At 40.6% G+C, this 12716-nt stretch overlaps 1 protein-coding gene across 1 annotated transcript; it reads right to left on the bottom strand.

Moving 5' to 3' along the window:
• Positions 1 to 4133: 4133 nt before the first annotated feature.
• Positions 4134 to 11013, bottom strand: GJA3 (gap junction protein alpha 3). The gene is made up of 2 exons (XM_084226270.1): positions 10934 to 11013; positions 4134 to 6306 (listed from the first exon to the last, which is right to left on the bottom strand). The coding sequence occupies exon 2, from the start codon at positions 6287 to 6289 to the stop codon at positions 4748 to 4750; it is 1542 nt and encodes a 513-aa protein (XP_084082396.1). The 5' UTR covers positions 6290 to 6306; positions 10934 to 11013; the 3' UTR covers positions 4134 to 4747.
• Between the last annotated feature and the right edge of the window lie 1703 nt (positions 11014 to 12716).

The raw sequence follows: 12716 nt of genomic DNA, 5'->3' as shown, positions 1-12716 counted from the left end.
TGAAAACTCTAGAATTAGATTGGCATCTTACAGCAAACTTAAAATGCAAATCTACAATTTCTTTAATACATCAGTGTTTTTAGTTTATGCAAATAGTCCCATTGCCTCTAATGGTCTTATTTGCAAAAGTTAAAATAACTTGCATGAAATTGTATTTGCAGGCTCAGAACCATATTTTTGCCTAGAAAGCAAAAAACTTCATTTATTTTTTGTAAAATCTTCTACAATGTAACAGTACAGTGTTTATTCAAAAGTACTTTGTTTCGAATTTTAAACCAGGCTGTAAATTTAGCTGGTAAAGGACATATGTCACAGCTAATTTTTGTCATTGAAGCCCTAAACACACAGGAAGGCATATGAACAACAGTGAACCTTAGTGTATTTGGCAATAATTGAATTCATGATGAAAAATATTTTTTTCCATGGTGTGCTCCCTATATATCCAATGCCCATATTTTAATTACACAGAGAAAGCTGATACTATGCATCAGTGATCAGGTTAAATTTAATGGTACTGCCTTATGTCTGAAGAGTTCCTGTGTTATAGTAAGACATTTCTCTCATGTTTAACACATTGGCAGAGTCATTCTTTTATTTCTTATACAAATGTAAACTTAGAAAGCAGTTTATTTCATCCAAATGTGCAATCTGAAATCAAAAACTGAATGTAAACTTCCAAAAATCAAAATTACAAGAGCACACTTTTCAGAAGAAGAATAAAAGTAAAACATTTGGAATTTTAAAAAAAACCCAGCCTGTTCAAATCCATGGTGTTAGTATCTGTATAAACCAAAAGACCTGGGGGCTCAACATTCTGCTCCTTCATGTCACCCACATGAACTCAGTGGAATACAACAGTTTGGAGCAGCTGAGGAGGTGGTCCCATGACTAACCAAAAAAGGACCTAAATAGTGATCTGATTTTTAAAGCTTGCTTTTATTATTTTACTGATCCTACACTTATGTATTCATACCATAAAATAATCTTAAGAGCTGCATAATGTCAGACATTTAATTAGCTCCAAGTGCCTTGTTGAACAATAAATATACTGCAAAGAGAGTAGTACATCACACACCTGGTAACTTGTTCAAAGAGTATCTTTTTTCAGTTTTCTTTTCCACAGTTTACCTCAGTATTACCTTACTTCAAGTAAGAAAGAGACCAAGTTTTCCCAAAATTATTCTACTCAAAGAGCAAAAATTAGTGGGTTGGTTTTTTTTTCAGTCTGCTTAATATCAGGCATGATTCTGTTCTGACTTCTGCTTTTGTGATAACTTACTTACTGGTTTTATATCTTAGCTGTGCACTTTCAGAATTGTGGACTGAACAGCCACATGACTGGGCTAAATCAGGGTATCACCTGCTTCTAGTTACCATGGAACTTTGTAACTAACTGACAGGAAAGAGTCAACGACTTAGAAATTAGGTAATTTTTGCCAACAGACTCTATGCTGCAAGTCAGTGGGGGTTTGTACATATTTTCTAGAATTGCAGAACTCTGCACAGAATTCGACACTTGACTCACAGGATGTTGAATTCAGTGATAGTTCATGAGTAAAGATTAAAGTCCTCAAAATCGGCCACACCAGTAAGACTTTTCTTTCAACAAATCTGAATCCAGATGTGATGCAAGCAACTACAACCAGCTGTAAGCACTACGGAGGAGTTCTGCCAAAGCAGTTACCTGGGCTCAAATGAAGAAACAGTTACTGGACTCCAAATGAAACTGCAGGCAATGAAGAGGCTTGACGCTGCATAGTAACGTGACGGAACTTAAGCTGATCTTAAAAGCGCAACCTGTGAGCTGTAGCTTTGCTTTCTCAGACCAGGACTGCCTGGATGCAGAGGCTGCTCTCTCAGACTTCTCTTAGGGGTTGCAATAGAGTTACATTTCTCCCCCCGAGCTTCACCTAACAGGAAAAACCATCTTTTAGAGCTTTCCAGTAGTTACCCTGGCTGAAAATACCATATATTCCACAAAAGCATCTGAACTTTCAGCAGGTCTAACCACACACATTAACTTGAAAAGGTCAGCCTAGGCCTCAGTTGACCTTAAGTTAAATCTATCTCTCTTACTATTTTTTATATACAATATGGATGCAATCCTGCAGGACACACTCTGTGAGGGTAGTACTAAAGTAAGGGCTGCAAGATGCAGAGCCCCATCAAACATCATCAGTTTTGCTCTCAGGAAGTGATATAAAAAAGCACACATTCCAGGTGGTCTGGTTTATATAAATACACTCCAGAAAGACTTCGACTTCATTCTTCAGAAGCATAGAACAAAGGAAAATATGTAGCCCATAAACTCCAATGTACTAAAACACAGAGATGCATATATTGCATTATTTCAGCAATGCAGTTAACTGGCATTTATCAAAACTTACAAAACTGCTCCTATAGATGCTAGTAAATCTAAAAATTTTGAATCTTAACCTCTGCCTTTCATCTAGGCAACTTCATCAACTTTAGTCTATGTTTAGCATAGTTGCATGGATTCAACAGAAAGCAGAACTTGGCTTTTAGTTTTCTTGCAGAAAGGGTTTTTATGGCTTATAACAGAAAGTCCATGACAGCATGCCTGAAGCTGAATACTTAATAATAAATATCTTTATTGTACTACTACGCATCGACTTTTAATGCAGTGGCTGCCCTTCAGATCCATGGCAGCAGAAGGATTTCTCCTCACCTGGTTCAACACAAGCAGGACAAGAAAGTCATGAGACAACATGCCCAAAGGTTGCAGAACAGTGCTCCTGATCATAAGAAGCTCATAGTGACTACTCAGAAAGCAGCAAAAATGTTTAATCTTGAGTGGTGGGAATATATTTTGACTGTTGAATAAAATAAGCACGGTCAGGAAAACATTTAACAGCAGAAATAACTGGTAATGTTAACTACTTGCTACAGGTTGACCCTGCTTTGCCTGAGTAAGGACTGCACTGCCAGGCCAAACACTTGGAAGATGCAAAGTTATCCCAGTGTGTTTGATTGCTCTTTTCCAGTTACAGTACATTCAATTTATAGCAGCAACAGGACTAACTCCAAGCTTTAGTTCTTTTGGATTTTGCTTAGAACAGAAGCTGGGCTTAATTCTGTATTCCTTTTGTACTGAAACTCTCCTGAGCCTATTCAGGCATGCAGAATTCTAACATCTTGTTTAGGAGGGAATAAAGGACAGAGCCCGTTGAAAGGAAAGATGCACCTTAGGAAAAAAACCCTAGTACTTTCCTTCACCCATTTTTAAGGGGCACACGCATTTTTCAAAAGCAGGATTTCAATGTCTTTTCTAAGGCCCAAAATCTAAATTTCTTCTGGCTCCCAAAACTTCATGTGAATGTTAGTCTTGCTTGAATACGGCCTGCAAGATCCATTCCCAAATCTTGCTCCTTGTTAAATTGAATGGAAATTCTGAAAGTGACTTCAGCTGGATCAGGATAGACCCTTCAGCCACCACCAATATTGCCCAGATATTTTAGCCACTTCTGCAATACAATATTATCTAAGTCTGTTTTCACTGACGTAAAGACACTACAGATTGATGTTAAAGGGTACACAACAAGAAATAATGTTGCTTTGGGAATTTCACCATTAGTAAGTTTTTTTCCTCTTACGTTTTCTTGTAAGATCAAAGATCAAACTAAAATTATTAAGTACACAGTCAAGTAACTTTAAACCTACAGATTATTCTCAAAATGTTCAAATACTTAAAAATAAGCACTCAAGTTCACTTCTAAAAAGCATTTTTCCAACAAACTTATGCTGATATCTAGTAGTCTAAAATGCAGAGCTGTACTTTATCCTAATTGTCTGTCCACGGGCAATGTATGGAGCCACAGTGTATTGAAATCATAATCCTTGCTTTCTGAAGAGAAATTGTTCTGTGTAATAATTTCCGAGGTGTGGTTTGAATTCCTGTCCTCCTGTAAGCAATTTTAGAAGTCAGCTAAAATTATAGTCAAACATGCTCAAACATATTTGCAGGCTTATAAACATGGTGTGATCATGGTTGGCAAACACTGGATAGAAGGTCAAACTGAACACTTCCTAAGAGGTCAAGAGTAAAAAAAAAATTATGGAAAGAAGAACCTCAAAAATCTATTCCAGGGGTTCCCTAAACTCTGCCTGGCCGAGGACCGCGTCGGTGACTTTCCATGAACACAAAGGCTTCATAAGGCATGTTATATGGAAGAAACTGAGTAACCTTTAATATGGCAAGTTGGTCCTTAGACACAACAGGTGCCAAGAGGCAATATACCACCCCGACGTTTGCCATAGGGCTACGTAAGATTTAAGAGGAAGAAAGTAAGTCATTGCATCTGCTCATGTAGAGCTTCTGGGAAAGAGCTGAAGTGAAGGCAAGGGCAAGAGGGAGATGACAGCCAGGTGCACGGGCACCAGGGATATTAACATTTTTCTCAGATGGAAGTCAGCCTCGGGGCACACGACCAGCTACCATCGCCACCTGTAATCTGCGCAGGCCTCCCCCACGGCTGCCCTTGAGGGATCTGCTGGGAACATGACGGAAAGCGGGACCGGTCCCCTGGCCCACGGGCTGCGCTTCGGTCACCCCTGACCTATCAGAAAATGTTGATAATTTTCCCCACTACAACTCACAGAGTGCAAAAACAGCAAGCGTCTAAGTTTGAAGCCCAGGCCTCCTCACCCACGCCAGGCCTGGCCTCCCCAGGCAGCTCCCCTGCCCACTCCGCCTTCCAGGCCCTGCTCCCCGAGCAGGGCGACCGCCTTACACGGCCAGGTCGTCGGACCGGGCTCTGCAGCTGCTGGACTTACTGGCCCTGCTCAGGCGCCGCGTGTCTACGAGCAGCGGCGGCTCGTGCATCTCCACCGTGGTGCAGGCCGCCGGGACGGGCCGTGCCCCCGACAGCTCCACCTCGCCCTCCACATCCCACTTGCTGCCGCTCGCCCCGCTCAGGCTGGTGCTGCTGCCGCTGTTGGCCGCGGCAATGGGCAGCACAGCCGGGGGTGGGAGAAGCTGCTCCAGCGGCTCTTCCCGCTCAGGAAGGGGATGCCGGACGCTGCTGGGGGTAGAGGAGCCTGCTGAGCTGGAGGAAACCTTCCCCTGCTGCTCCGCTGCCACGTTGACCCAGTTCTGCTCGGATGTCAGGGCACGGGTGCCGCTGTTGAAGTAGTTGACGACGGCTGGCGTGGGCGTGGGGATGGGGGTCGGGATGGTGACGGGAGTGGAGATGGGCGTGGGAGTCACAGCACGGTGCCTCTCCTCGGGAACTTGCGGAGCAGCGGGGTAACTTGCCATGGACGTCGTGTTGGAGGGGGGCCGCGGTCTCGGAGCAGCTGTGGCATAGTACGATGCCATGGTCACTGGGGCCAGCAGCGGTGTGACAGCACGGGTGTCAGGCAGAACAGGGGCCGGCGTGGCGGTCGTGACCACCACAGGTGGTGCTGGCGGCGGCAGGGAAACAGGTTTGGACTCCCCTGTTACCATAACTGGGGTCATTGTTGCGACAGGCATCTCTAGGATGTACTGACTCGTCATGCCCTGCTTAAGCTTCTTCCACCCCAAGTGATATATCTCAAGCATGTTCAGCAGCAGGGAGACTGAGGCCACCACCAACATGAAGATGATGAAGATCGTCTTCTCAGTGGGCCTCGAGATGAAGCAGTCCACAGTGTGTGGACAAGGTGAGCGGCTGCACTGGTAGACCGGCTTTAGCTCAAAGCCATATAGGAAGTACTGGCCCACAATGAAGCCCACCTCGAAGAGCGTCTTGAATATGATATTGAAGACATAGGTACGGAGCAAGGCGCCCCCCATACGGATTCTACCACGTTCATCACGGATTGGGAGCTTCTCCTTCCCCCTTCTGACAATGGGCTGATCTTTGATGTTATTGCTGCCTCCACCACCACCGCTGCCAGATGCTGCTGCTGCTACTGGGTAGTTGCCATCTTTGCTGCTTCCCTTCTTTTTCAGCTCCTCTTTCTCTTTCCTCTTCTCCTCCATGCGTACAATGTGCAGGACATGGCCCAGGTAGATGAGGGTTGGAGTGGAGACAAAAATGATCTGCAGCACCCAGAAGCGGATGTGAGAAATGGGGAAGGCTTTGTCATAGCAAACATTTTCGCAACCAGGTTGCTGAGTGTTGCACGTAAAGTCCGACTGCTCGTCTCCCCAGACCTCCTCAGCAGCAGCCCCCAGCACCAGGATCCTGAAGATAAACAGTACCGTCAGCCAAACCTTGCCAATAACCGTGGAGTGCTCCTGCGCATTCTCTAACAGTCTCCCCAGAAAGCTCCAGTCACCCATTGTTTCAGATTTCTAACCTACAACAAGAACATCAGAGCAATTAGAGCAACGTCAAAACATCTTGTAATTGCACAACGCTGGGGCAGAACAGATTGATCCTCGACAAATGATATTTCTTATCTTGCTTTTGCAGAATACTGCACACATACATTAAGAACTAGATAACCCCGCAACCACAGGCTTTGGTGAGCACAGAAGGGAGATGTTTAATGCTCTCACCGAGCCCATACAGGCTTAAGTGCCTACACACAATGGGCAAGAAGGATTTCTTCTTGGAGGAAGGAAATAAGTTAGAATTTCTACAAGATTTAAATATTTAAAATAACATTATCTCTGTTTCCTCTCTCTGAGATGGCTCTATCTGCTCCTGCTTTTACTTAGAAAAGAACCAGATCAATTAAACAGAATAATGCTACTATTAATGCAACTGCACTGGTATCCAGAGTGTGATGCAAAGTTTGCCTAACTCTAATAATTTTATTGTTATCAGAACTTATTTACTCCAACAATCAGGAATTAAGTAATGGGTCTTTGCTATGTTCAAACTGTACAAACACAGAAAAATATTTACTCAAAACCTATGGAATTTACAGTTGAATTTTGGAATTCTTGCAACTCAACAAGCATGTTCTCAAAGCCTAATCATATTTGAATTTGTTTATTTATAAAAAACCCCAGACATTTTAATAACTTGAAATTTTGGGAAGAACAACAAATTCTGCAAGGAATGGTGAAAAGGTTTCTGTGCTATTTCCCCTACTGTCCTGGCAGTTTATTTTACTGAACCATACCTACTGTGACATCATCAAAACAAAACAAAACAAAAAAACAAAACAACAAACTCAAGGTCACTTCAGCAACTATGATATAGAGATTTTCTTGGAAGAAAACAGAATTACATCCTATGACCTTATTTCTCTGACAAACAACTGGCATATATTCTCAGCAGTTTCCACCAATTCATGCATGATGGGCCTCCCAAGTCCAATTCTAGGCAGAGACACAATTGTTGATTTGGAAAGGCTTGAAGTGCAAGATTTTTTTTAATATCAGATTCCTCACAAGCTTCCTCCAATTGAGAAACAAGAGAAAACTCCTGGTATCACTTCTCTTACCCTCGGCCTGTTACTAACTGGATTATATGTAAGAATAGTGGATTATATATAAGTCCAATTCATTCCTCGAATAAACTCACTTCTATATTTTATATGTCAACCTTCAACTAAAAAAAAAAAAAAATTGCTTTCAGCTAACTTCAATATCTTCAGAAATACTTGTATCATAATTGTAATTCAGATTTAACAATTTGCATAGAGTAAAAACCACTATCAGAAAAGTAATTATCTTCTTGTTTAAAAATCTTAGAATATTTTTTAAATATAACTTAATTACATCTTACTATGCTTACACTTCTTATCCAAACACCTGGGTGTCTTACAATTCCTGAGGAAAAAAAGTTGTTTGTGGCTACAGCTAGGAATTTACCATTGAAGACATGTACTAGTTTCATCATTATATGAATGTAATTTCCAGTAATTACGTCACTGGTATTCCAAAACAAGTATTTCCAAAGCCTATCCTGAACGTCTTAAAGGCTTTTAGTGAGGCAATGAAAGAAATTAAATTTATTTAGGGTACTTTTTTATAACTTGATTTTTCTGTGAGGCAATGAAATACCTGTAACTGCAGAGCAGTATGCTTTCACACAAAAAACAACAACACACCCACTAGTACTTTGCAGGTCTATAAATCCTGCTGTACTAACACATTTTTCATCACACGAAGTTAATTTAATAAAAACTCCCCCTAAAAATACGTCTTTGATATTCTTCAAAAATGCATTCCCTTTAATAGAAGTGAATTCTTTTTCCAATATAACATGATAAACCAGAAGCTATACTAACAACAAAATACTGATTTTATGTTCCCTGCCCTGAAATATTTTTTAAAAATAAATTCAGATTCTTTTTGAAGAGCGTATTTTTTCTCCTCTTAAAATAGCAGCCCAAAGCTGAATAAATTTTATAATAGTCTTTTTATAGTTTTGATTTAATATGTTTATATTACTTTAAAATTTAACCATCCATCTTAATGTTATAAGGTTTAAAATATTTTGGATGGTTAAGTAATTTTAATCTCAACAAATAATAATTTTTATGGCAGTAATGAATTAATTTTATACCTTTTTTCTTACTCAAAAATCATTTGAAGATACACCCAGTTTAGTTCCAGCTTTGAACAGAACTAAATTGTTGTTCAGGCACATTCTCATTATGAGTGGGAAAATGTAGGAAAAGCAAAATAAATAATGTGATATTTGATAGATTAAAGAAGCTTATCATAAACCCAAGTTCAATATTTCCTTTCTCTGCTATACTTTACATTATTATGTGCCTCTCCATTCAATACTCTCTGCCTCACTCATTATTTTCCATCAGATAAAACAAAATAGGCAGCTCAGGTAATGAGCAGGCAATGATGTCTACAATGAAAACAGGATGTTTTGTGCTTTTCTGAGGATTTATCTAGTGATTAACAGAAGAACATAAACAATTTTTAGAAGTTAAAATGACAAATAATAAATCCATCTAATTTAATCATTCTCCAATCACTAACACTACTCAAGATTTTTTTTTCTTTTTACTACAGGTCAGCAATGCCCAAGCTGAGTTAATTCAGGACACCAAAGACATGACACAATGCACTTCTCAGAGGATACACATGAAAAAGCTATTTTAGTGCTTACATTAGCTAAAATATTTATTTCTGTGTATTAGAGTGCAAATTCATCCTGCACACCAAGAGAAAGTGTTTAAGCTGTGAGCAGACACTTCACAGCATCTCAGCTGCACAGAGGTGAAAAATCTCAGTGTACATCCTAGTAGGAATTGCAGCAACTGTTGCCTTCACCACAAATGTGTCTTGGCCATAGTACATAAATACTGGAAGGACATTTTTTCCAAAGGCAATGCAAAGTTACAGATCTTCACTGGCTGGAGAGTTCCCAGAAATCCAGCTCCTGTGTCTTTTTTCGCTGTAAATACATTCTTCAGTAAGCAATTCTTAAGGCCAATGTAACTCCTCCAAAAATCACACCAACAACCGCAAAGGGGTGGCTTGATACAAATCATTATTACATCACATTAAATGAAAACAGAAAGTTCATTAAGCTCAGAGAATATCTGATTTTTCCCTAGTGAGTTCAAGAATACTTATGTCTAAATTTAAATGGCCACAACTCAATATTTTAGCTGAGAATATCACAAGCTTGCTTTTGTAGTATTACACAAAATTCAACTGTATGGTATTACTTTCTGTGCTACAGAGACAGGCAACTCTTAAGACCTAATCTTCAATATGGATTGTGAAAGGAGACATTTTTTCTTTTTGTGCTTGGAAAAAAATGCAGATTACGAAATGAAACATCTTTATCTGCATTTCATTATGTCCATGAATACCCACAAGGGAATGACAAGAATCTGTCTCAGAAAACAATCTAATTCAACAGTATGAAAAGCAAGGACTTCATGAACCTTCATATCATTTAATAAGAACTGGGAGTCTTGTATTATTTGGTGTATTTTGTTGTATTGCATTTCTTGTATTAGAAAATTATTCCTTTGAGACCACACTGAAAACTGGACATTCATAAAAATTGGCATGGCATTTAAGAATCAATGTTGTGTTATTAATTACTAGTTCAGTACATGCACAAACACACTTTGCACATAACAAAGAGAACAAGCAAGCAAGAATAAATTTTAGAAGCTGCAATGTCATATCCATCCCTCTGCAGAAGAAGAGTAATTATAATGTGACAATGACAAAATTTCCAGTTATTTTTATTTCTGATGATGTCACTGAAGAGGTTCATCACTATGTGCACTAGGTGTGCAAAATTTTGTTATTTATAAATTTACTCAAACATGCACATGTTTATGTATTTGTAAACACATATGAACACAAATAAATACACAGCTATACTACATACATTATCAGATTATGACACTTGATGTATTTATGATTTCGTTATACTGGTATACCCAAAAGATGTCCCATAACAAATATTTAGAAATTAACAGATATCCTTGTCAGAATACAATTTCTTCAATTCAGCCCACATTTCCTTTAATTTCTTGTGACAGTCTAAAAACTCGGGATTTAGATTTTTTCTTCAAAATTAAAAATCTATTTTATAAAGCAGTATGACCAAAAATAAAAAGCTGTTAAAACAACTTGTATTTACTTTGTTTTTACACCAAACAATCAGGAATTTCCACCACTACCAGGTTCTTAACTTTGCTAACTTAAATGAGACAAAAGCAGTCATCTTGCAGAAAGTCTGCAACATGACCATGTAACTCCAGACAAACTGGCATATGTGCAGGCACAGAATGAGCTACTACAATTTCCAGTGAAACTTAATGGCATTTGGCCATGTACATGTATATGAAACACAATGGTGAGTGTTTCATAAATCACAATAGAGGTTTCACAGTTCATTTATAAACTTGTTTAAACGAGGATTTGAAAAATACCTTTCTTCATGCTCCCAGTGTCATACTTTCAGACACATCTATCACCACTCTCACTGTATTTTAAACACTCATTAAAAATTAATTCCTTAACTGATCTTGTTATTACCTTGAACTTACTTTATGGCTATGGAGCCTCCTCCTTAAATTCCCAGGCAAAACTTCTTTAGACTTCTTCTTGACTCCACTTGACCTCTGAGTGAAAGTTTGGCCTGAGTAAAGGAAAAGCGCGAGGAGTGCAGGGCTGAGCCCAGAGGAGAGCTACACCCCACCTGTTAAACTCCCCTCTTCCCTGCTGGAACCCCTGCCCTGGTTCATTACCTGCAGGAGAAAAACAGGAACAAAAAGCAACCCCTTTTCTCCCCCAGAATACTCAAATGCCATCTCAGAGCTCTAGGTGGGAAGGAAAAGACAGTTACTTACCAGTAAAGCTGAAAGGTGTGAAGGGTGTGGAGCTACCGGGGGACTGCGGAACAGCCGTGGAGCATGAGGGCAACAGTCCTACATCCCGAGCGAGCTTAGCATGAATGAGACAGAGCTGTCAGGTGCCCACATGCCACCAGCCACACAGATCTAAAAACTGCGCCGTGAGGAGTGTCCCGCCCCCCGCCCCAGATATACAAAGGAAAGATGAGCCTTTCTAGCGTTCAAAGACTCAAGATCTTTTTTCACTTCAGAAAAGCAGGGACTCCAACATTTGAGTATCTGTCTTAGAGGACTTCAGGCAAGTTAAAGTAACTGCAAAGGAGACCCTGTTCAAACTCCTCTAAGTACTCTTTTGTACTATAGAAACAATTTTTTTTCTAGTTTAATTCTAAAATCTTCCAGCAGGATTCTCTCATTTGCCTTTAAATAAAAGAGGTACATACCTCTAGTATCTCTGACTACTCAGTTCAATTCATTTTTCATATCTCTGTCAGTATTTTAAAGACCTAACACACTAAGGATTTCTAATAACATGCCAGGCTTATATGATTTCTTCAGTGAGTCATAAGTGAACCCAAAAATTTTTTGCATATACAAATGAAACAACTTTTTTGCTTATAACACTGGCAATTTTTACTTCATCAAGCTTCATACCTTCCCAAGGATATTTATTCATCTCAATACTTTGCATTACTTGTGAGTCCTACGTGAACAAGTGAGTAACTGGCATGTTTTGGTAACTCTCGGACCAAAGATGTGAACAGAGTGAGGTAACACTCTGGTCAATACAGGGAGGCCACCCGGCCGTTTTCCCCACTTTCAGTAGAAAATGTTCTTTCAGTAGAAAATGTTCTTTCTACTGAAAGTAGATCAGTGTCAGTGGAACCCCGGAACCGTCTCGGTTATGCTCATGAACTCCATCATTCTGTGCAGCACCATTTACAACGTTGAAAGAAATTCTGACTCTGCATTGTATTTAAGACTTAACTTTACTCCAAGTGCAAAACTGGCTGGAAATGCACATCAATGTTCATATGCTAGTGGCAACTTTTAAGGAAGATATTACACGTGCCTACACAACCATCCTCGATATTAATACTTGTTACTTTGTCCTCCACTGCATCTTCTGAGGTACTTGGTGAGGTTTGGACACTTCTCCCTGCCACACCAGGCTCAGTTACCGTCCCATCTGCGAGCGCCGCTGCCTGCAGACGGTTCCCTCGGTGCGGCAGGAACAGCGGGACACTCACGCCAGGGTCCCTCAGACGGCACTCAGAGCAGCAGGGGCCAGGACTGGCCCCTGCCACGACTCCTCCTCAGTAGGACGAGCAGGCTGGGCCCCGCCCTGCCCTTCCCTGGCGCCCATCCCACGGCCGGGGGACACGGCGAACGGGCAGAGGCCCCGGGCAGGCTCCCGCCCCCAGCGTGCCCGCGGCCGCGTCCTCTGTGCCGTCCCTGCTCGGCGG

Source organism: Fringilla coelebs, assembly GCF_963513975.1.
Source record: "Fringilla coelebs genome assembly, chromosome: 2".
NCBI classification, from domain to species: Eukaryota; Metazoa; Chordata; class Aves; order Passeriformes; family Fringillidae; genus Fringilla; species Fringilla coelebs.
This window is presented reverse-complemented; position numbering and strand designations above follow the sequence as displayed.